The 23,713-nt window shown below is 43.6% G+C and overlaps 2 protein-coding genes across 5 annotated transcripts; one reads left to right on the plus strand and one right to left on the minus strand.

Moving 5' to 3' along the window:
• Positions 1-1,631: 1,631 nt before the first annotated feature.
• lnx2b (ligand of numb-protein X 2b) lies at positions 1,632-16,750 on the plus strand. 3 transcript variants are annotated; one of them, XM_079269043.1, is made up of 10 exons: positions 1,632-1,760; positions 7,187-7,762; positions 8,866-9,059; positions 10,322-10,521; positions 11,836-12,267; positions 13,270-13,413; positions 14,332-14,506; positions 14,894-15,137; positions 15,226-15,384; positions 15,468-16,750. In XM_079269043.1, exons 2-10 carry the CDS (start codon positions 7,356-7,358, stop codon positions 15,601-15,603), a joined length of 2,091 nt encoding a protein of 696 aa, XP_079125169.1. In that variant the 5' UTR covers positions 1,632-1,760; positions 7,187-7,355; the 3' UTR covers positions 15,604-16,750. The 3 variants fall into 3 exon arrangements, with proteins under 3 accessions (XP_079125169.1, XP_079125170.1, XP_079125171.1); XM_079269044.1 differs by lacking the exon at positions 1,632-1,760 and adding an exon at positions 6,157-6,238; XM_079269045.1 differs by lacking the exon at positions 1,632-1,760 and adding an exon at positions 6,233-6,333.
• Positions 16,751-18,128: 1,378 nt separating this feature from the next.
• On the minus strand, positions 18,129-23,669 carry chic1 (cysteine-rich hydrophobic domain 1; the record flags this gene model as incomplete). 2 transcript variants are annotated; one of them, XM_079268441.1, is made up of 6 exons in its annotated part: positions 18,129-19,503; positions 20,085-20,144; positions 20,615-20,671; positions 21,054-21,209; positions 22,215-22,269; positions 23,524-23,669. In XM_079268441.1, the coding sequence occupies 6 exons, from the start codon at positions 23,667-23,669 to the stop codon at positions 19,453-19,455; spliced, it is 525 nt and encodes a 174-aa protein (XP_079124567.1). In that variant the 3' UTR covers positions 18,129-19,452. The 2 variants fall into 2 exon arrangements, with proteins under 2 accessions (XP_079124567.1, XP_079124566.1); XM_079268440.1 differs by lacking the exon at positions 18,129-19,503 and having other exon boundaries at positions 19,732-20,144.
• Between the last annotated feature and the right edge of the window lie 44 nt (positions 23,670-23,713).

Consider the following 23,713-nt stretch of genomic DNA (forward strand, 5'->3'; position numbering starts at 1 on the left):
ATTGACCTCTGTATTGGCACAATGGAGTGTCTCAGTCTGTGAGCTTGTATCAGCAAATGTCACTTTGTATTGAGGTTTCCGACCACCGCTATAAATCCTGGGGGAAACAGGCTTTCACAGAGAGGTTTTATGGCACAGCGACTTCCCTTCTATTCTGCAGGGGGTATGGTGCTTTACACCGAGTGTTCGCGTGTCACTGTCCTTTTAACTGCCACAGTCCCAAAACTATAGAGGTATTTTTCTATTCAGCGTCATCCAGGTGTTCACTTACAGATGTTTTGATGAGACAGGACGTTTGAAAAACTATTTCAACTGTGTTTACAGTGACTTAAATGAAGTGGTGGAAGAAGAATTCAGGTATTTTACTTCAGTAAATGTGGACATACACTGTTACAAGTTAAAGCTCTGCATTCAAAAGCTCAAGTAAAAGTGGTAAAACGAGAAGTACTCATTATGTTCATTATATTGTCTCAAACTTGTACTTATGTATGTATAGCACTTGAGGAAATGAACATCCCACCGCTGCTTAAATGACTAAAGAGCTGATTACAATTATACAGTTAGATAAACACACCCCAAATTGTTTCAGAATAATCACAGCTGAAGAGCTTACTTTGTTTTTTTTTTGCTTATATGTCTGCCATTTACAAAATATGTGATTATTCACTCTGTATAACTGGACTGTATCACTTCAAACAATGTATGTTAATATATAAAATGTGTATGTAAAAAGTATTGTCACAGACAACTCTCCAGTATGTCACTTACTGCATGTCATGTCATTTCCAAAGCTCTTGTTTTATTGCGTCATGGCTGAATAACTCTACAGTTTAGTCTAGCAAGAAATATTGTACTTTTTACTCCTCTACATTTATTTGACAGCATTGTGTTACTATTTTTCAAATTAAGATTTTACATACAAAACAAAGTCTGTAAAATATTGAGTTGCTCTTTGTTACACAAATAATAATTTACAGGAAGATAGAAATTGGACAGTATGATTGTAATCAGCACTTCAGTCATTTAAGCAGTGGTGGAAAGTAACCAGTACATTTACTCAAGCACAACTCCCCATATTGTACTTTTTACTCCACTACATTTCATAGCTTTAGTTTTTTGCACATTTAAATTAACTTATTATAGGTTAAAATACGCAGTAAAGTAACTAGAATAAATTTACCAGCTGCAACATCAATGTGATGTACACATTAATGCACCATTATAATCCAATACTTTTGACATAAGTAGCCTAAGTAACATTTTGATTGCAGGACTATAAGCAGAATAAAACATGCAACATCATTTGGGTAAAGTACTTTTTTTTTAAATGTACAATTCTGCATGAAAGATTGTATCGGTTATTCATTACTTTGGAGACAGGGGAGTAATCTGTTATAAGTGACTGAAACCCCCATTTTGGATAGATCCAGTAACAGCAGTACTGCGTGTTCACCTGCATGGACTTCTTCCTGTGCGGCTGAACAGCCTTTTTTTTTGGCTTCCAAGTATGTTTGCTCGAAACTGGGAAAGTCGCCCAGTCTCCGGTAGGTTGAACCACACCTGGGGGACATTAGGCGGGGAGAACTCAACCACAGCACTGCGGTAAAAAAGAGAAGTCTCACATCCTCGTCGGAGAAGAAGCTGTGCAGTGTTTCTAATGTAGAGATTGTTTTATATTCAGAGTTCACAGTGTTCTTTGTTCAAGCTAGCGATACGTCAACGTTAGCTAGCTGCTTCCGGAAAACAACCTTCACACACAGGTAAGGAGAGTTTCGGTCTCCACGTGAGCCAATTCTGTCCCGTTTATATGTAACCAGACAACCACGGCTGCGTTAACATGTAATATGTGTTTAACGGTTGAATATAGACGTATTAAGAGGCACACGTTCACTCATTAAAGTGAGTTATTGTGCTCAAGGTGTGTAGCAGTTAGCGCTGTCTCCGCAGGTTACGAGCTGAAGGTGAAGCCATGTTAACGGCTGTTTTAACCGTTTAACCGTTGATACCTGTGAAGGCTAACCGACGTTACCTCTGACATCTCGATCTGTCACATCGTGCTCGAGTGATTAGGACCAAACCAGCAGTCGTGAGCTGACAAGAAGGGGGGGGGGCAGTGAGTTATTTATGGTCCCAGTGACAACACACACATCCAGGCAAAGTGATTACAAATGTCCTTGTTGCTGTTATTGAGTGGCTGCCCCCCCCCCCATGTACTGAAGGGTATCTCTGTAGAGTACCTGGACATATTACATTTAAATGGTTACAGTCAGTGATGGGGAGCAAAGTACATTTACACAAGTACTTTGAGCATTTCTATTCAAGGTTACTTCATCTGGACACAGGTTTGACTTTCGTTGTCAGAATGCTGTTACTGATGACATGTTTAACATCAGTTTATAAATATGATAAGTCTGTATTGATCGCGTGATGGGGAACGTAAAGGTATACAAACTGAGTACTTAAAGACAAAGTCAGATGGCAACAGTGGTGTGATGTGACTACCGGTAATAACAGAAAAGTCTGTTCATGTTTAACAGCACACAGACAATTATGGTTATGTAGGGTGTGGATAAATATGGAAATATACAGTACACACGTAAAAGCAAGTCATATTTTTCCACCAGCTTTAATTTTACAATGCTTCTTACATGTCCGTGTCTATTCAAGGAGACAGTCATACCTAGTTTGTACTTTAGTATTGGGGTAGCTTAAAAATAGCCACAAATGTTAAAATTGGCCACATCTATTGCGATTATGTGCAGTTACTTCAAAGATGAGTCTTCAAACATGGGAATTTAAAGCACATTTATGCATGTGCATGTGTGAGGTCCAAGTCGGCTCGACAAAAGAGGAGAGACCACACATGAGTTGTAACTAAAGTATATTTTAAATAACAGGGACATTTGTAGAAAGAAACTAAATGTAACAATACAGAGTGGAAACCAGAGGGAGATGCCACCAGTTTAACTTGTCCTTTTTAAAACAAACTTCAGGTTATCGACCCTCATATCTGCAACCTTTGTACTGAAGGAAGCATCTTTAGACGAGAGGGGGACAATCATGGTTATAGTGGTTAAAGGCAAAGCAAAACCACACATGTGGGGCAATGCACAAGACCATAGTGTGTGTCAAGGCCAGCCCCACGACACTACCAGAGAGGCAGGCAACTTAACCAAACCAGATATCAAACAAATCTAAAACCATCTGACATACTGCCAACTATGAAAGCCCAACCCTCGTCTTCAGGTAGTGACTGATAGGTGGGCTCCTATTCACTGGAAACCAGTGTGTTCAGAATGTCCCTGCAGTGGAGTTACCACCAGAAAGCCACCGACATGATCCAGAGCACAGCTGTACCCGCTTTTACTGCCACTGTAGGAGATAAAGTCAACAAACTAAATTGGGGAGAACATCAGTAACCAAAGAAAAGACACAAAATGCACAATTGAGTAACGTAACAAAAAGACTCAAGGACAAGAGTGGAACATTGCTCTGCCTCGTAAGAAACCAAAACTCACGATACGCCCCACATTTGCATTTTAAAGTAGGCACAGTCTGCAATTTGGAGCCCACATCTCTACATACAAGTTACCAAACCCCCATAGTCACAGGAGGTAGCACCACCACAAACCACACCAGTGAAAATGACCACACAGCCTGGACTCCGTCTTACCAAAGTGGTTCATTTGATCCCAAACGAGCCTCCCAATTTGTCACAACCCAGCTCAAGGCTGGACAAAGGAGGGGAACCCGCACATGAGTTGTAAACTAAAAAGACGTGTAGTTTACAGAGCTTAGTGTGGCGATAAACTACATGTAACAAAACAAGCCAGGGGTAGAGAACGATTGACCGACTGCCACCAGCTTTTATAGTCTTGCAGCCAGACCAGGTGCGCTGAAGCTCCCTGATGACCCGACTCCTCCCACCAGGCTCCTGCAGGGAGAGAGGCCTGCTCAGAGAGGGTCATGCATACGAAGGTAACATCCATGGCTGATGATGAGTGAATACCACGGGTGGTGTTTGTTTTGGTATGTGCAGGCAGGCCGTGAATATAAGCTTAACCTCCGCTTGTGACGTGTGGGCGAGACGCTCGTACCAGACCACGCGTGAGTCTGACAATCCAACTGGTTTGGTTGTGTGAAAGTACAAACTGGTGTGAAGTTGGAGTGGAAAACACTTTGGAGAATAAAGGTTTTAATGTCACTCAGAGGATTTGTGTTGTTCAGGATTCCCTGCATATAGATACACAATGCAAATATTGTTCTTTGTATTCACAGCAGGATACTTTGCATGTTGTTTCTACACCAGTTGCATAATTTTCAAGCAGCGCTCTCAATAGATAAATAGATGGTATTTTATTTTAATTACTAACTAGAGAAAATATCCATGTAACTTGAATGTAGTGTTTAATTGATGCCATAAAAGTTTAATCTTAGACGTGTTGGAGCTCTTTACTTGATTATGTCATACTCAAACACTGATGATTAACTCTCATTCACCTCTGGGCAGCAATTTGATTCATTCTCCCGTTTTTGTTTTCTGTATTTATTCCCGGTGTGGTGGTTAGTACCAGACGTTGGTTGTAAGACAGAGGTAGACGAGACACGCCTCCTGTCTCATGGCCTCATGGAGAAATGAATTGTCTAGCAAGGCTTCACCTGCGTTCGCTGAGGGTGTGGCGGACCGCACATGTGACTCACCCATATCGACGATCAAAGCGAGTGACTTTGGCTCAGCTTCGAGGGAACTGCCACCTCTTGTAATCCTCTGGGAGACTGGAGGACACTGTAGGGCCACGGACATTTCCCGCTAAAAGCTCAGGCTGTCGCATGATTACAAGGCATTTTGAGGCAGGCTGGTCGTATTGAGCGGCTTTGGTTTTCTCTAACCCTGTAAAAACATTTCTACTGCCTATTGTGAAGCTGTCTGGTGTTGGTTTCACACACATGAACTTTAACAATAGTCTAAAATGTTTCTTTCAGTGTGGGATTCCTGTGAAATCATTTCCTCGCTCCAGTGTAGGATTAGGATTAAATTTGGTACATGTACTTGTGATGTTGAGGTAGATTAATGGTGATATAGAGACAGACTTTCTCAGGGAAACTCAAGACTAGAGGATTTTTCTTGAAGCAGTAGATGACTGATGACTGAAAAATGTCCCGTGGGGATGTCCTCAGATTGCCTTTTTTCTCTGACCAACAGTTCAAAACCCAAAGATATTCAGTTTAAAGCTGCAACACTTACTTTCCTCTATTAATCGTTTGGCCCATAGAATTTCCAAAAATAGTGAAACAATGCCCATCATAATTTACCCAGACCAAGGTGATCGACCAAGGGTCCAAAACCTAAAAATATTCACTTGATATAAAACAGAGAAAAGCAGCAACGCTTGCATTTAAAAGGCTGTCAACAATAAATCAACTAATCGATTCACTGAATCGATTGACTTATCCCTTAGCCCTCTTCAGACCCGGTAACCAGGAGGGTACCGGTCATCTCCAGGGTCGCTGTATGTCTTCCTGTGAAGATGACCTCTGATCTAATGAAGACATGCTTCAGCCTCAGTGGAAACCGTCGGGTGCTCTCGGTGACTCCCAGCTAGTGCACGCCACTTTATCACAGAGCAAATAATACACCTTGGGTATACATTCTTGCACCACATCATTTGATTTCCAAATAAATGGAGCACAGCCTGGTTTCTACTGTGCTTCCCTCTCTCTGGGCTACAGGATCCATGAGCCCCTATCCATTACAGGACGAGGTATCACTCGTACAACGAAGACAAAGAGAGAAAGAAGGCCTGTGTGACCTCCGCCAGTGTGCACGTATGTTGAAAGGCGTGCGCACACACACACATATATTTCAGGTGTGTTATGTGTTTGCATGCAATCAGTCGTCGAGCTACTGAGAGCACTTTACCTGTAGTAGTGCAACATCAGCAGTCTGAGCACCCCCCCCTCAACACACACCCAAACAGTCACACGTACACACACTTTCCTTTCACTCTGCCTAGTTACACCAGCACTGCATTACTTACACCGGTGCAGTCAGAGCTCATGCACACAAATATGTGTCCGCACGCACACACACACACACACACACACACATCATTCTGACGGTGTGCTGCTGGAGAGGCAGGGCTCTGGTTTCATTCAGGCTTCAGGCAGCTGTGAGGTTAGAGTCTCGTGTTTGCGTGCAGTGGTTACGAGGCGCTTGACAACAAAGGTATCAGCTCGGGTGAGTCGCTCCAAGGCAACATCATTAAAGATAATCTGTCTTTTTGTGACTGAAGTCTTGGACTGGGGTCACAGAGAGAGAGGAAACTAAACGCAGTGAGTTCATTGTAGAGGCTTTGTTTTAGTTTTATTTTTGTATGTGGTAATGTGCAAGGGAATATCTTTCTGTACTCCTTTGTGTTTTTAGGACAAAGTCGTGCATCTCAAGGTGTTTGTTCATTTTTGAACGCATGAAGTCTTCTGAAAATGATGTCTGTGAAAGTGTTCAGCACAAAACTCCTTAATGTATTGGAGGCACATATAACCTGTCGTACGAAAGCTACAAATTGCAACTAAATGGCACTTTTTGCTTCGAACCACAGTGAGCAGTTAATAAATTCACACATGCTGTTTTAATGGCTGCAATTCATCTTACAAGCTAGATTTTACGAGATCTAACGTAATGTATTTGGTGTAATTCATGATGTGTCAATATATTTGTTCATAACTGGCCAAAAGTTTCCCCAAAGAATGTGATGCTAATCAGCTTTCTCCTCATGAGAGAATTAAAGGCGATTAGGAGCCGCACAAAGGGATGGAGACTACTGCCGATTGAGAGCAAGGGGTCATTAGTGATGGGGGTTGCATTTCTGCCCAGTTCATTCAAAATCCTTACTGCGGTGTAGTGCCATGCCTTTGTTCCTTCACATTCGCAGGGGTTTGACTTTCGTCAGGTTTTTTCTCTTGACTCATTTCACAGAGTTTAGCCCTCTCAGTGTGGAGCGCGCTGACTTTTAGCTGAGATGAGAATTCCTTTTGTCCCTCAGGAAACTAGCTGAGAGGAAGCAGCTGCAGCTTGCTGCCACATTGCTGCTGCTCTGTGGATTTGTAATTTCCTGTGGAGCTGGCCGGTATGAGGAGGAACAGTCCAACTTCTGCATTAGACCAATCTGTGTTTCTCTCTCAACAGAAGATCAAAATGAAGACTTGAAGACTCTGGATCATCGTTTCATTTTCACAGTTTGGATGGATTTTTAGCTCCGGACATGCAGACATAGATGTATGACCAGACACGCTTTTAAGGATATAAGAGGGCGCTGATCATTTCCAGAGAATTTCGGACTGATCTTCTTCAGCCAATGGCTACAACAGAAACCAAAGTCGCAGGCAGCGTTAGCACCGCGGGTCTGTCGTGGGCGCGGGTGTGTAAGGAGTGTGGCCAGCAGCACGAGGGCTTGGACTGCCACCTGTATGAGTACCAGGATGAGGTGGACGATGAACTGGTTTGTCACATCTGCCTGCAGCCCCTCCTCAGACCTATGGACACCCCATGTGGCCACACGTACTGCTTTCATTGCCTGAGCAACTTCTTGAAAGAGCAGGACTTCTGCCCCGTGGACCGCCTGCGGCTGCAGTTGCATCAATGCCGTCCCTCCAGCCTGCTGGTCAGGAACCTGCTGGACAAGCTGACTGTGATGTGTCCCCACTCCGCAGAGTGTCAGCAGCAGATGCAGCGCTGCGAGCTGCAGCCTCACCTGCACAACAGGTAAGACTCTGACAGGTCACGACGGCAGTTTTAGTGGATATTGGTAAACCTTCACACGGCTGAAATGATCGGTCACGACGATGTGTATGATTTTAGACGGGCATGCTAAATATAATATCACCGGTCATTAAGGGAATAGTTTGATGTCACTATCATATCTGTTGGTTTGACATGAAGCTACAGCCAGATAGCTTAGCTCAGCATAAAGGCTGGACGCATGGGGAGATGTCTACCTTTGTTTGGCTCTGTCTGCCTACCTCCACCTCTTAAATTCACACATCTTTTATGTTTAATCCATATATAATTGAAGTGTAAAAATGAAAAATTGCAACTTGCTTATACTTTAGTATTTAACGCACATACAAAAGCAAAAAAGCTGACGAGTGTATTTCCCAAATTGTCAAACTATTCCTCAAAGTGGAAGAATGTTACTGTACGGTGTATTAAACTTCTGATACCCCCATACACATATACTGCATGCACGTGTCTCCACTTTAAGGTAAACATAATATCTAACTGTCCTCCTCTTCATGCCCTCTCGGGCTGTGTTTTCCTCTTCTTGAAGCTGTGTTCCTGGTAGCTCAGTCCCTCTATTGACGCAGAAACTGCTAATTATTGAGCTCAAGGGGATGTGCGGGTCAGCCGACTTGTTTTTCACATGGCCGGTGTGGTGCTTATCATCCTGGTGGCCAGCCATGACGCAGTCAGTTGTGGCCGGCAGATAGTCCGGTGCAGCCTCACTGAGCAAACAATGAGGAGGCAAAGTTCAGGCATGAAGAACAAGCAGCAGTCCCAGCACTCTGACTGACTTAATCAGACTGAACCTGTCTCACCCAGACACACTGCAATGCAGTAAAACTGTCCACTCATCGGCATTGGGCTTCTCCTCTGAATACTGTGCATAAATCCTCTCTTCTTGTCTCCTCTTTGCCCTCTCGAAACACTTTTAAACCTCCATCTTTTTATGTTCATTCATCTCTGGCACATTTAAGAACACCCCCTTCTAATTTCCTCATAAAGATTGCATGTTTAAAAATCACTGGTCGATTATCAGCCGTGTCATTCTCTTTACCAGTTTCCTCCATGTTCCTATCTTTCCTCAGATGTCCTGTTTTTAGGAGACTGAGGGAGGAAGCAGAGAAGAGGAAGAGGCCCTCGTGGAACGAGCTAAAGGGGCGTAAGGGTGACGTGGAGTCTTCTGGTGATGCGAAACATTCAACAACACAGTCCCGAAATCCCACCAGAGATCAGCCTGAGCCCGGGCTGATTAATCCTGCCTATGAAGAAAGTGAGGAAGGTATGGAGTCATTTTATGCTACTTACAGCCACCACTGTATCAGCCACTCTGTTTTCAGCACAAGAACGAGAACTTTTTTCTTTGTACCCACAAACCACCACTTCTATGCAAATGATGGCGGTTGGTAAACTCTTTGACACAGAATAATGTTTATAGAAGTTTCTAGGTTGAATGGAAATAGTGATTGCAGAAAACTTAAATCATTGTGCCCGTCACCTTTCAGCGTGCGTGGGTGTCGAGACACAGACGGGAATTAGTGATGTTTTCAGCCTCGAGGTTTTGATTCTGAGTCCGTCACAGGTGAATCATCAGCCAGGTTGTAGGATCGTGTATTAGCTCACAGATGTGCTAACCAGATGGTCTCATCTCCTTCAAAGCATCCTGCAAGCCAGAACCAGGGGCAAAATTCCAATCTAACATAGTTGCCAGGCAACTGGTAAACAGTGTCCGCAGAGGAGTTTCCATTATATCGCCATAATCTCTGTTTTAATCAGATTACTCCTGTATGCTGTTAAAATCTGAAAATACAACGAGCAATGAAGCTTTATGTTCATTGATTGTTGAAATAATATTTTTATTTAGCATTAAAATCGCAGCAGGTTGCTTCATTTAGGTTGAGGTCTCTCCTGAATTCATGCCGTTGTTCTGTTTGTGGGACTAAAACGATTGGTGGCACTGCGGAGGAGTTAGCTGCAGCATGTCAAATCTTACTGGTCTGAGTGTTCGCTCAGATCAACACCACGTTGGAGATACTTCAGAGTGTTAGAACGATGTCATTGTGATGATTAGAAGTTGAGGTCCATTGTGTTTCACTCTGTTTCCTGTCTAACGTCGCTGTCCACTGTGTACTGTAAAAACAGTAGTCCCCTCACGTTCAAAAACTGGGTATTGGTCCACTCAGCATGTGTGCATGTCTCTACTGGTAAAGTTCTGCTCCAGAGATTCTGTAAATACTGTTGTTTTTGTTTGTTTTGCTGAGAGTCCGATGAGAAGGTGGAATATCTATTTCTTTGCATTCAGTAAAGAGAAAGGAACAAGATAGACTCGGCTTATTCAATAAACGTCAGAATAGTCCTTGGAGACATCACTACAGTGAAGTCAGGTGGGGCCAGAGAAACACAAGCGGTCAGATATAATAAGTTGTAAACAAGCCAACAGATGATCCAAACCACTTTATTTGGTTAGTGAATGTCCTTGCAGGGGAAGGCTGTGTGCTTGTATAAACAGCTATATTTACTCCACTCTGTTCCTCTTCCCTCCAGACAACACCCCCATGCGGTCCAGTCTGGTGGCCGAGTCCATCGTGGTGGAGCTGTTCAGAGAGGAGCCGGAGGAGGAGCTGGGCCTTCGCATCGTGGGGGGGAAAGACACACCGCTGGGGAACATAGTCATCCAGGAGATTGTCCGAGACTCGCTAGCAGCTCGTGACGGCCGACTGGCCCCGGGGGACCACATCTTAGAGGTGAGAGTGACTCAGGAATCCAACGAGGAAAGTCTTCATTGTATCCTGGTGGCGTAGCGTGACACTGTTCACTTAAGAATATTTTAGCATAAACACCTCGTCACTCGCTTCTCAAGGCATCGGAAACACGGTGCTTTGCAGCAGGGCATGGGAGGGTAGATATTCAAGACGAACAAGTTTTAGCTCCATGGTAACAAGGCGTGGTAAATATTATTCCCGGGTCAGCGTAAGCAGCTCTACCCGGTTGTTGTTGCCACTGATCGACTTCAGCACCTTTCTGTTTGAGAGGGTTCAAACATGAAGGGGACTTAATCTGATGTTTTCGAACCAGAGTTATTAGGAGACTAGAGGGGCACTCTTAGAGGGCACAACGCCGCCCACGCCGCTTCCTTAAGTGTCTTCCTTGTGTCCTTGCTACACTCGCCCACTGTAGCATTCAAGCCCTAGGATTGGCCAGGTGTCCATGCTCGCCACGGTATTTGTTCAGGTCCACTGCTCTGACCAATGCCTAACCTTGACCAATCGTCTTTGCCTCAACCAGCGACACAGGGCGGGTCTTGTTAAGTAATGCAGTGGGATTCATAATTAACTGCACTTCGCCAAGTTCCATGACAATCGAGCCTTTAGTTTTTACGACCGTATCCCAGAGCCCAATGTGACGCGTTGTTTTGTCCGACCAAAAGTCCAAATCCACAAATCTTCCCTTTTCCAAGTAAGAACCTGGAGTCATCAAATGTTATTCATCGAACACATTTGTTTTCCTTCAGAGGAGAATCTAAGTGAAGATTTTAATAAGTTTATCTTATCTTATCGCTTGTCCTCCTTGTGTTTCTACCCTCCGGTTCTCCTGGAATGCGGTACCGCTGTAAACCGAGCTCATAGACTGTTTCAGCTTCGGCTCTGGCATCCCTGCTTCGGTGTGTCCTCCAAAATGTTGCTTTTCCTCCAAAGGCAACCGATCCCAAGCCTGGAAATGAAAACAAAAGCTGCCTTCAGGATGTGAAACATTAACTGCAGTTTTTTTTTGGGCTTGGTGGAAAGCTGGTGGATGTAAAAAGATACGGCGACTCAATCTTACTCTTCTATTATAAACAGAAAGGGCAAGCTGACGATACCGTGTAACTAGTATCTGCTCTAGTTCTGGTTATTCTGATCACAGTTCCTCTCTTTGGCCTGATTACAAACAAAATGAGTTCATCTTGCTTCTCTGCTCAATAAAAAAACTTTCATGGCGGCATCCACTTACAGTGTGTGCTGCAACGATTAGGCCGCTGCACCACTGACTGCTGTTTCTTCTCTCTGTCGTGTCGCCAGGTGAATGATGTCAGCCTGGCTTCAGTCCCCCACGCCCGAGCCATCTCAGTGCTCCGCCAGCCTTCCCTCCTCCGGCTCACTGTCATGCAGGAGAAAGGTTTCAAGACGAGAGATCCGCGGTCTGATCATCACGCTTCCTCCTGCATCACGTCCACCGCCTCCCAGCCCTCTCACGGTCCCCACGGCAACGCTACCTCCAATCACAACCCCGGCACGGTCCTGCAGGTGACGCTAATGAAGAGTCTGCGCACCGAACCGCTCGGCATCAAACTCATCCGCAAATCGGAGGAGAGCGGGGTTTTCATCCTGGACCTGCTGTCGGGTGGTTTAGCGGCCAAAGACGGAAAACTGAGGAACAATGACAAGGTGTTGGCCATCAATGGACACGACCTGAGGCACGGTACACCTGAGAGCGCTGCCCAGATCATACAGGTAACTAGAGTAACTACAAGTGACACTCTACAGCAGCAAAGACCATTTTCTAAAGCATGCCTTATGTTTAAAGACCGATTCCCTTTCTTCCAGAGTTCATTTCGGTATGTTGGAAATGTAGTTATTATGTAGTTGTGAGCATGAACTAGTTTGAACTCATCTGTGTTGGTACATTTAAAGAATTACAGACAGATTTGGTTTGATAGTTGGCAGAAAGGATTGTGCTGATTAACTTTGTTTCTTACTTTAAATCAAACCGAGGCTGAGAAACGAAGAAAACAAACAATATGCAAACATGTTCATTCCAAAAAGGATAATGTGAATTATGGAGTTAAATCATAAAAAGACGATTCGGCTGTTGTAAGTTTCCTACGACCAGTTGTTTGAGTTTCCCGCAAGCACTTGAATGTAGAAAAAAGAGACTTTCAGAATAGTGCTGCTTTCAATTACTTTTGCAATGATGTAGCATTACAAAAAACAAGAAGTTGCAACATTCATCACATCACACGATGCAAAAGTGATCAATAAGAGCGAACAAGATGCCGACCAATGAGTCTTACAAGCAGTTGGGCGACTAATTGTACCCATGTAAGATTGTGCTGAGCGCGGCGCATTGGGAAAGGCCTTTGAACAGAACAAGATTTATCTCTCAAGAGCATGAGTTTACCAAACAAATATGACAATTCTAGGATCTTTTGGTCTGATAGTGGCAGTAAAGGAGAGGTCACGGGGTCACCATATTCACTAAAACAATCCGCTGGGGACCATGAATACCCACAGAAAGGGTCATGGCTTTTTGGATAGTTCTGGTCCAGATATGTTGCTCAAAAGAAGAAGTGAACGATGGGTCAACATTGCCATAGACTCCACTGCTATCAGGGTAAAAATAAAGTTGTAAATAATATATGATTATGATATGATATGATTATGATCCAAAGGCTGCCAGGAAAGTAGCCATATGTATTTGCTGTGGTATTAATTGCCTTTTGTGTGTGCTTTCAGGCGAGTGAGGTGCGTGTGAACTTTGTGGTGATGAGACCTGCAGACGCTCAGGAAGAAGGAGGAGGCAGCAGAGAGGGACAACACAGCAGAGCAAACAGGAGGCCTGAGCCGCAGTACTTCAGGCGCCGGTCCACCTACATGAAGGTAATACAGGAAACTTCCTCGCAAACTAATCCTCAAAACTACTTTTAAAATAAAATATTTTCACCCACATTTATTTTGACCCTTGCCAGCTGTTGGCCGCTGGAATTCTAACGTCCTTTTACACCACTGACCAGCGGCTTCGCAGTACCTCACAAACGTTACATGTTTCTGTTTACACAGTGTAATTGTGACGATCGCTCCTTTGTCAGTCACACTCACTTGTACCATACACTGTCAGTAAAAAGAATAGCACCCCCCCCCCCCCCCCAGTTAGGGGTGAGAAGCTTTGAGAGCAGACACCTGCATCGGTGAGCGGAGATGAAAGCCCTTCTCCGGGCCGCCCTCTGTCCTGATCAAAAGGCCTGGGGTGCTGCTCACTCTGCCGCTACAGGGCCACTGTCTTGTTGTTTTTTGGTTGTTTCTTTGGGTGGCAGAGGATCAAAGCTGGTAACAGTTAGCTTTCGCCTGCAGAGTCGAGCCTTTTCGTCTTGCTGGGGGGGGGATGGGTTCCCTGCTGGGGGGAGGAAGAGCCCCCTCCTCTCCCCCTCCCCAAGCTTCCCCTCTGATGGTTTACAGACTCCACAGAGAAACAAGGAGGCTGGCTGAAGCTGTCATTTTCCACACATCTTGTCCACTACGAGAGCTTAGTGTGGATCCTCACACGTTACCTCCACCCTTACCTCTCAGCTCCTTCTCAAATGTTTCACATTTGTTTCTACGAGTGGTTTTGTGAGAGGAATCCATTAAGTCACAGGATCCTGGAGAGGCTCAAGTGTGTGTGTGTGTGTGTCAAACTAAATAAGATAAAACTGTACTTCTCGTGGAGAATTTGTGAAACACGGCCTCCCATCATTACGCAACAACTCCTTACGGTGTGTTTGTCGTTGCTTAGTATTCATTTGTTCATTGTTCCTAAAGGATCCTCCAGGTGGGTTTTCCAGCCAGGAGAAGACTGTGAGTCTGAAGAAGGAGCCTCGGCTCTCTCTGGGCATCACCATCGCCGGGGGGAGGGACTGTCGCAGCCGTCTGCCCGTTTACATCACGAGTGTGCAGCCTGTCGGCTGTCTTCACCGAGACGGCACCATCAAAAGAGGTACAAAGCGACATCTGGTGATGTGTGATTTTGACGTTGAAGAAGGAACTCGTACTGAAAGCTTTATACTTTATACAGTTTGTCTTTGTAATGTTTTCCATTTTGGAGAGCGCTACATCTAATTATTATTTTCATTATCTGTAGATTTTTTATTTTATTTAATAATTAGTCTATACAATGACATAAAATTGTGAAAAATGTCCGCTATATTTTGGCTTTTGTATATTTTGCGTGACCAAAGATATTCACTTCACTTCTCACATTTGAAAAGCTGGAAGCAGAACTTAGAAAACTTGATTTTGACATCTACTTTGTTTTTACAACAGAGATCCTCTTAAATAAAATGTCTTTTACCATGTTCACAACATCACGCGTGTGTTTCCTCAGGCGACGTTCTGCTGAGCATCAACGGCGTCGATCTGACCCAGTTCACCTACAACGAGGCCATTTCTGTGCTGAAGACTCAGACAGCTCAGGCCCAGGTGGCGCTCCGTGTCATCCAGACCCTCTCAGAGGACTCGGAGGAGGACGCCGAGGCTGCCAGCAAGGACGAACTGGACGCTGCGGACGACCCACGAGACGACGCCCTCAACTGGACACCACTGTGGACTCGCTGGCTGGGATTACCAAGGTAGAGCCTGAATTCTGTTCCTCCACTTCAAGTGCATTCACTTCATTTGGATGTGAGAGACTCTTGACTGTGCCTTTGTTGGTCTCAGCCCCATGCACTGGTGCCGGGACATCGTCCTGCAGAAGACCAACAACGAGAGCTGGGGCTTCAGTATCGTCGGCGGCTACGAGGAGAGCCACGGCCAGCAGCCTTTCTTCATCAAAACCATCGTGCCTGGTACACCTGCTCACTTCGACGGACGCCTCAAGTAAGTGAAGCCCAGTTCGACACGTAATCAGCTCCGGCATCCTTTCATCCCTCTCAACATTAACGGTCTGTGGTTCCCTCCAGCTGCGGCGATGAGATTGTGGCGGTGAATGGAGCCACAACGGTGGGAATGAACAACGCCTCGCTCATCCCCATGCTGAAGCTGCAGAAGAATAAAGTCACACTGACTGTGGTGTCCTGGCCTGGGAGTCTCGCGTAGCAAAACACACCTGCACATTCACTCTCTTTTCTTTCCGTCACCCTCGTTAATTGTTCACAGCGCACACATGATCCTCGCCCTGTTCAGCTGCATTCTTCACCGGGCCGCTCACTGTCGCCTCCCGTATGTAACTCTGCGTTGACGTTCCTTCTGTGTAATACAGAAGATGTTTGCTGAAGAACCATCCTGTGCACAATATAAATGACTCTCCCCAAGCTCGTTTAAAGCAGGCTGTTTGTTTCAGTGTCCTCTCACACTCAAAGGGCAGATGTTTGCACAAAGTGGGATTAATCAGGGTGCAAAAATGATGACAATCAGTGAGTTATATTCTATGGACAAACTGGAAGGATGGTTGTTGTTTCTGAGTACTTCATGTATTTCTTTGCTTTCTTGTGAAATAATGCCATCATTCACAGCACGAAGATGAAATGAAGTACTTACGATATATTTAGACAGTTGAGATGATGATGATATTTATATATATAGTAGACTACATATAACAAACATGGTTGCTGATGTACTAGACTCATGCCAAAGACAGAAGAATCATCCTGTCCTGTAGCTTTTATACCACGAGTGTGATTTTATCAACTTGACTTAGACTTTTAAAAGGTGCATCAGAATGATGACGCAGTGACGGAATTCAGTTAAATTGAGTCAAAGTGACATTAAGGGTAAAATCAACAGCTGCCGCTACAAAAAGAGACTTTGGTTCAACAGGGAGGAGATCTGCAGAGAGCATTTAATCAGAATTGGCCCGGGTTTATTTTCTGTTTGTTAGCGAATTCTGCAACAGGAAATAAACTTTTATATTGTTGTTTAAAACTGTGAGCTGGTCTATAGAAGCATTATATAATACGGAATGACTTTGATGAGCGTGTGCCTTGTAGATATTGAAGGACAAACCAGAATGTATACTTGCCTTAAATTTCCACTGTACCAAAATGTGTTTCCCACCATTGTTCCCTCACAAACTGACTTTCAAAGGAGAACCGCTTTGTTCAGATACATTTGTGTTACCTCGTTCTTCTTTGTGTCAACACGTTCCCTGTGGCCTTTCTTGTGCATCAATTGAGACGACTTATTGAATAATTCAGAATTTGTTTTTCGAGACTGGCAGTGGAATACAGTGTATACAGTGTGTATTAGCCCGTCCACTGTTTTATTATGTTCAATAAAATCATAACAAATCATGCTGTTCTTCTGTTTGTTGTGGCGTATAAGATCAAATATTTCAGATCCACAATTTGTTCCTGAAGTATCCGTAAAGTGGTAAAGAAACGTACATGTTGAATATAAATGTTACGGGACTTCACAAGCTGCTATTGGTTCCAGTCTCATAATGGGCAGGGACATCAGAGGGGTTTTGTTGCTACGCCATGTTCTCTGGTCAAATACATATTCATATAATGAACGACAGGACGAGTCAGAAATGTCTAATAACCTGTACAGGCTGTTCATGGCTCAGTCTGACACCTAGTGGACACAAACTGTATGGAATACAGAAGTGACCCAGGTTTTTACTCAGTTTAGTCTCAATATAAAATGGTTTTTTCACATTCAACTTTTGCTCAGCAGTCTTGATATGTACATTAAAAAATGGCCAAACTTGCACAACATCTGGGTACAAAGACACTGTTGTGGATTAAATAAGACAATGTTTTTACAACCTCTCCTGATCGAACACACACACACACAGAGTAGTGGAAGAAGTACTCCGAACCTCTACCTAGGTTTTACTTCAGTAAAAGTACATATGTATTAGCTAAATTACACAAAGCTAAATAATTCTTATTATTGCCGGGCAAGTTACGACCTTATCCTTCCTACTGGTGACCTCACATGAATCGTAAGGAACTACTAACTTGAGACACATTTAGTGGAGTAAAAGGTACAACAGAAGTAAAGCACCATCCATTATCAAAGTAGAAGAAAGTGACTTTGTGTACACTAGTCTCTCAAAAAGTAACGATAATCATTTTAAATGTTCTTCAGATGAAATCCTGAATTAATTCAAATAAACTGCTTGGCTGAATCCTATTGTACTCCATTAATAATTCTACTAACTTAACTAAAACTAGTGGTGGGGGCTTAAAACTATTGGAGCAGTAAAAACTACTCAGGGACAGACTGTGAATGTGAAAACAAAGGACCATAAAAACAGCCAGACTGAAGCCCACCGCTTCAGTTTTCGGGGGTTGTGCAGAGATAAAGTAAAGACTCGGTCCAGTATCCTCCGACCACTGATCCATAACGTTAGAAAGTAGCCGCAAGTTATCGTAGCGGCATTCCTGAGTTTTACAAATGTGTCGGCTAATTGCAGGCTGTCTTGTTAAAGTTAACGATTCCACACCTTGTTAAACATGACAAATAGACACATTTCTGTGGGGGAGGCAGCAGTGATCTGTTTTTACTAAGACGACACATCGTTCATTGAGTGAGACACTAAATAACAGAAGTGGTTTCAAATGAAAAAAAAAGAAACAAAGAAAATTCAAAATCAACTATTTATTTTCTGTCTCCGTAAAGATTAGTTCACTATGACGAACATTTACAGGAATTGTAACGGGGACAATACTGGGAGGAGCATTCAACATCTCCGTTGTACAAGAGAACACAGTTCAGCTTCTCTGTGGTTCACCAACTATTCCAGAGGCACTCTAATGCAACGCAACGCAGCAATCTGTTGACTAACACTCAGGAAAATAATACCAGCACTGGACAGAACGACTGAAACACAACGACCATCTGCTCGATACGTCACCGGCCGTGGACGCTTGTGCTTCCACACACACCAGGAGAGTAAAAGTACAAAACTATAAAATGCAAAGTTGGGGTGAAATGACTTTTTTTGTAAATAGATAGTGGAAAGTTTAAATCATTATGTTCCAACAGCACATCAGAGATGCAACCATTAATGTGTCCTGGATGACGACCGATTGAACATCATCTTTATTGGCAAACACCACATGGTAACGTATACTGTGGATGAATCTTCAGGACGCATCGTCGTCTGACATCCTGACTTTCTACTGGGCTCAAGTGCAATGACTGGTCCGAACTCTGGCATCGTGTACACTGTAACTATATGGCTTACAAGGTAAACAGGTCCATATAAACTAGAAAGGTACATAGACATCTTTCGTTCATCAAAACTATGGTACAGCAATATATTGGCAAATAAAACAACTAAAGAGCTAAGTAACGTTATGTAAACAATGGTAAACCACTGTACAGCTTATCCTAACACGGTATTTACAGGTCAAGTTCTTTTACTAGCTAGTTCCCATGTACAGAGGGTCAAATGTAAAGAAAGAACAGTTAGACGACGGACTGTACGTTAGGCAATTTCAACCGTCCCATCTACTTGCAAAGAACCGGATTCAAAGAGAGTAAACCCAACAAGCAGCTTATACATCTACAGACTTGCTGAATTACCCGGTGCCTTCCCCCTCCTACATTTAGAGTTATTTCTACAAAAAAACAAGAACTTACATAAGGCGAGGGCAGTTAAGGAAGGTGGAGGCATCACATTCTTTGCAAGGGATTACTGTTATGGGACAGGTTGATGGTTCTTTGGGCTAAATGCACTTTGAGAGTTTCACTTATTTGTCACATGTAACAAAAAAAACAAAAAAAACACATCCGAGTGCAACGAAGGGGACGTGTCTAGTTCTGTCGGGAAAAATGTGCAAAATCTGCTCTAAAGCAAAGTGACAGTGTTGCAAATTCTAATGTACAAGGTACTGGGAGATGTACGGGGTGCAGACCCTTATTCCAACATACTGTATGTACAAGGCACTAAGGAAAAGACTCAAGGGCCACACATCCGGTCTTTTGACCGCCTTCTCAGTCCGGTCGGAATATAGGATATTTCGGTAAGAAATCTATAAGAATCACCTGTAGAGAGAGAACAATACAAAACAAACATTTAAAACGACTGCAAGACGTTTCAACATAATGGTAATGTTATATTGTATGAGTGCTGTCCGTACATACAGAGAACCATGCAATTCAGTATTAACAACACAGACAGAAGAGACAGAATTCTGATAAAGCAACCCTGTCTCCTAGAACTAATGTTTATGTCCAACTCATGTGCCACAGGGTTTAAGGTTTTAAAGGAAACGGAATAAAGACCGTATCCGAAATTATTTCAAGCAAAAATGCCACACATGTGCTGGCTCTAGCTTCCCAAATATGAGCATTTGTTGCCTGTCTTTGCAATAATTATATGATAGTAAACTAAATATATTGTGTTTTGGACTGTTGGTCATACAAAACCAGACATTTAAAGCCACTAACCTGGGCTTTGGGAAACTCTAATGGAGACTCTTTACGATTTTAGAACACGATTGATCGATTAATCAAGAAAATAATCTGCAGATGAATTAATTCGCTCATGAATACAATCAAAAAGTTGATAGAGTTGTGCAACAATCCAATAATTCATCGTGTTTTTGTTGGCACGGCCTACTTACATATTCCATCATATTACTGCTTTCACATTTTCTTTTACTGAGTTTCCAGTGCAGCCTGAGCTGAAAGAAGAAAAGACAGACACAATGAATGAACATCTCTCCCACTCTCAAACACACACACACACACACACACACACACACACACCCACACAAAAAGGAAAATCTGTCTGAAATCTCCCCTTCAGTGTCGGGGGAATTTAGGAGCAGGGCTGTCTGGTCTCGCCGGGGTCAAATAGTGGCCAGACACCCTGAAGAGCTTCCTTTATACCTTTGCACAGCTACTAGCTGTAATTTGTTGCTGAGAGACAAAACAAAATAACACAGCGTTTAACTGCCGACCTCACGGTCCTCTCAGACCTCGAGCACCAGATCTGACTCAGCTTTAAAAAGGGACTAGTGTGGCAGCTTTGGGTTTCCAAGAAAGATTAATTGTCATTATCCATCATGATGGTACTCAACTTGCACTGCACAGTGGCACAGACAAATAGGCACTTTCACACAGGTGCTAATCTGCAATTTGTCATCCTTACCTTGTGGTATAATCTGTTATTTTCCCACTCTAACAATTTATGAATCGACCGTCTTGTCTGTTGGAATAGAAAACAAATGCATGTACGTTAATGCAATCGTCATCACTCAAATGAACACTTTAACAGGTAACAGTAAACAGCACAGTGTTAGGATTTATGGACTGAACTCCCAATTTACCAGCTAGTAATTTCCACTTTGTTGCCATCAACTCTGAGTGGTAATACCACCTTCAAATGACACACCCTTGAGCTGGGCAGGAGAGGAGCTCTGCAACGTAATGCGTCATTTCTACACAGAGACACTAATTGAACACGAGTTGTTATTACCCTCTACACTTAGACCAATGCGGCTGAATTGCTATAACAGCCCCCCGAGTAATCAGCGCTGATGTAAGGGAGAGTTAAACTGTCCAACAGTCACAGGAGGTGTGGAACTTACTCTCTTGTTGAGGCAGATAACAGGCCATAGACTGCAGCCTACTGTACAACAGCAGCACAGGCAGCCGCAGAGAAGCCACTTCACATTCACCGGCAAGTTCTTCTTCAGACAAGCATTCAGCCTGCTGATGCTGGTTTTGAATTCCTCTGGTGCTACCTAGAAGAAAAGAGAGATGGGATGGATGTGCGTGTACCAACATCAACAGCTCCTAGAGCCTCTATGCGGTGGAGGGAACTATCACAAAATTTAAGCAATAACCAAATTGCCAAACACGAGAGGGGGAGAGACAACTCAAGTGTTTGTCGGTGTGCTGACATGAAATATTCCTAATTGGAAAGATCAAAGAGCTTGAGAGAAAACCAACAGGTAGATAATTGCAGATGTTGTCCAGAGATGATGAGATCTCTAAATAGCATGTCTGTGATTTGCTAACCAAGCACCAGACTGTTCAAGGCAAAGAGGGACTCAAAGGAGAGATAAGCTCAGAGCCTGTGGCAGCGCCGGCCAAACAACTTGAATGGATGCTCATTCCTCACCGAGTCTGTACGCCATAAAACAGGGGTCGTAATCTTTTATGACAGGATGCAAAGGTCTCTTTGCAAACAGCCAAAGACCTCAGAATAAAGCCCAGCAGGGCCTGATCTGCACCCTTCAATCATCATAATTGTGACCTCATCCATCACATGTCACCCTGGGTCACAATACTGAAGGTACTTTTTATTGCCCCACACTTCCCTCGGCCTGCTCTTACCCCTGCAGCCTTTTTGTGTTTCTGCGTCCGACCCAGGAAGCTTTCCTTTCTTGTCTACAGCAGAGTCTTCATTCCATTATTTTATCACCGGGAGCTGGACTCTCAAAAACACTGGGGTCCCCGCCAACTGAGCCCCATAGACGGCTTACTAATTTACAGAGCTGGACAGCAGCACATTCAGCCTCTTTTCTATACACCGTGGTGCGTCGCTTGAAATGCAGCTCTGGCAGATCAAAACCACTCCGAGAGGTTTGAATGGGGTGCTTTGGGGAAGTAGGGGCTATTAAAGGGCCCAAAAAGAACAACTGGTTCACAGTGGCTTTAATTGCTTCATTCTTCCCACTTGGAATTGAACAGAAAGCAGCTCGCAAGAATGAAGTGCAAGAAAACTGAAAAAGAAGCGACTGTACCTTTCCCGTGAGAACAGAGGGGAATTCTGTGTCAAATCTGTTGCTCAGTCCAAACCTGGAAAAAGACAAACAAAATGTGAGCATTGATAAAGTAATACAAGTCAAAATAAGTGCAACATGTGCTACGACTATGAACATGTTAGAACAAATATAATCCAAAGCCAGAGTAGAAATATGTTGTGTGATAATGAGAGCAAACGATAGTTTTTTAAAGTTTAGTTCAGTTTGTTACACACATCTGAAGGAAGGCACAATAGAGACTTTTCTTCTCCTTTAAGAGAGTCTAAACATGCAGGAGTCCAGATGACTATGCTTCACATTCCCAACAAACCAATACAATAGATTATTATCAGTAAAATCACTTCAAGTCGCACGTCCCAAAATATAAACAGTTAACGACTAGGATAAGCTAACAGCTCCAACCTTCCCATGAGCCATTGATGCTTTATTCTACAGCAGCAGACAGTTAAACCTGCAGACTTGATGTGACACTCACGTGGCTTTTGTGTGATTTCTCTGAGTAACTAAAGTAAACAATATTGCTGGTACTTGTATTTAGCTTTAGCAGCAAATTGCTCATGTTCGCATGTCTTTCCTGGAAAGGTCAACGCTCTATAGTAACAATACGCATGTGAAAAGTATAACAGATACTATTGAGTTTAAAAACTGACATCCTCGTTATTTTTTTGTCCCGTTAGAATCCAGATGAAGGTCTCAGCATCTGCTAGTCAGGTGAATGTTATGGTGGAGGCGAGGGAGGATCTGACGATGATGACAGTGATTTTCATCTTTTGCATTTTAATAAATAAATAAAAAAACTCACCTCACTACTGTGCCTATATGACGTGCTTAGAGCTCGAGCGTTAGTTTCCCCTGATAAAGTACAATAAAATGAAGCTAAGGAGCTAAACAAGTACGAAACTCGCAGTAGAAACGCCTCAGACAATAATAAAGCCGGTGACATTGTGTTGACTTGGTAGATAACGTTAACTTTCAAATGTCTGGTGATGGTGCATTCGTCTAAACGTTACAGCCACAGACTTCTAGCTATCAAAACATCACATGTAAACTTGCCTAACCCCTAAATATTGCTTGCTAGTCTGCCACGTTCATGTTTGCCATGTGGATAAATCACAGTTATCGTTAGTTTATGTCGTATTAATGTTGGGTTACTACGTTCATGATCAAATCAACAGTCCCCTTTGGCAGAACGTGTTAGTTGTTGTGATTAGCGTTAGCTAGCATGCTAGCATCAGCTAACCAGGCTAAAGGATGAAGACAATAGAGCGACAGACAGGGCCGTGCTTACACGGTGATGTGCCCGGCACCTCGCATCACCACGGGCTCCGGACAGTATCTGGGCAGGTGCTCCTCACTCACTACGTGCTCATCCTCTTCGTCTTCCAACTCATAAATGGTATCAAAGTCCGCCATGTTGGGTAGTAAGACGCTCATGACGTCTGCTACGGCGGGGCTGCGCACTGACGCACGAGCGGGGC

This window comes from Melanostigma gelatinosum (assembly GCF_949748355.1).
Source record: "Melanostigma gelatinosum genome assembly, chromosome: 5".
Classification (NCBI taxonomy): Eukaryota; Metazoa; Chordata; class Actinopteri; order Perciformes; family Zoarcidae; genus Melanostigma; species Melanostigma gelatinosum.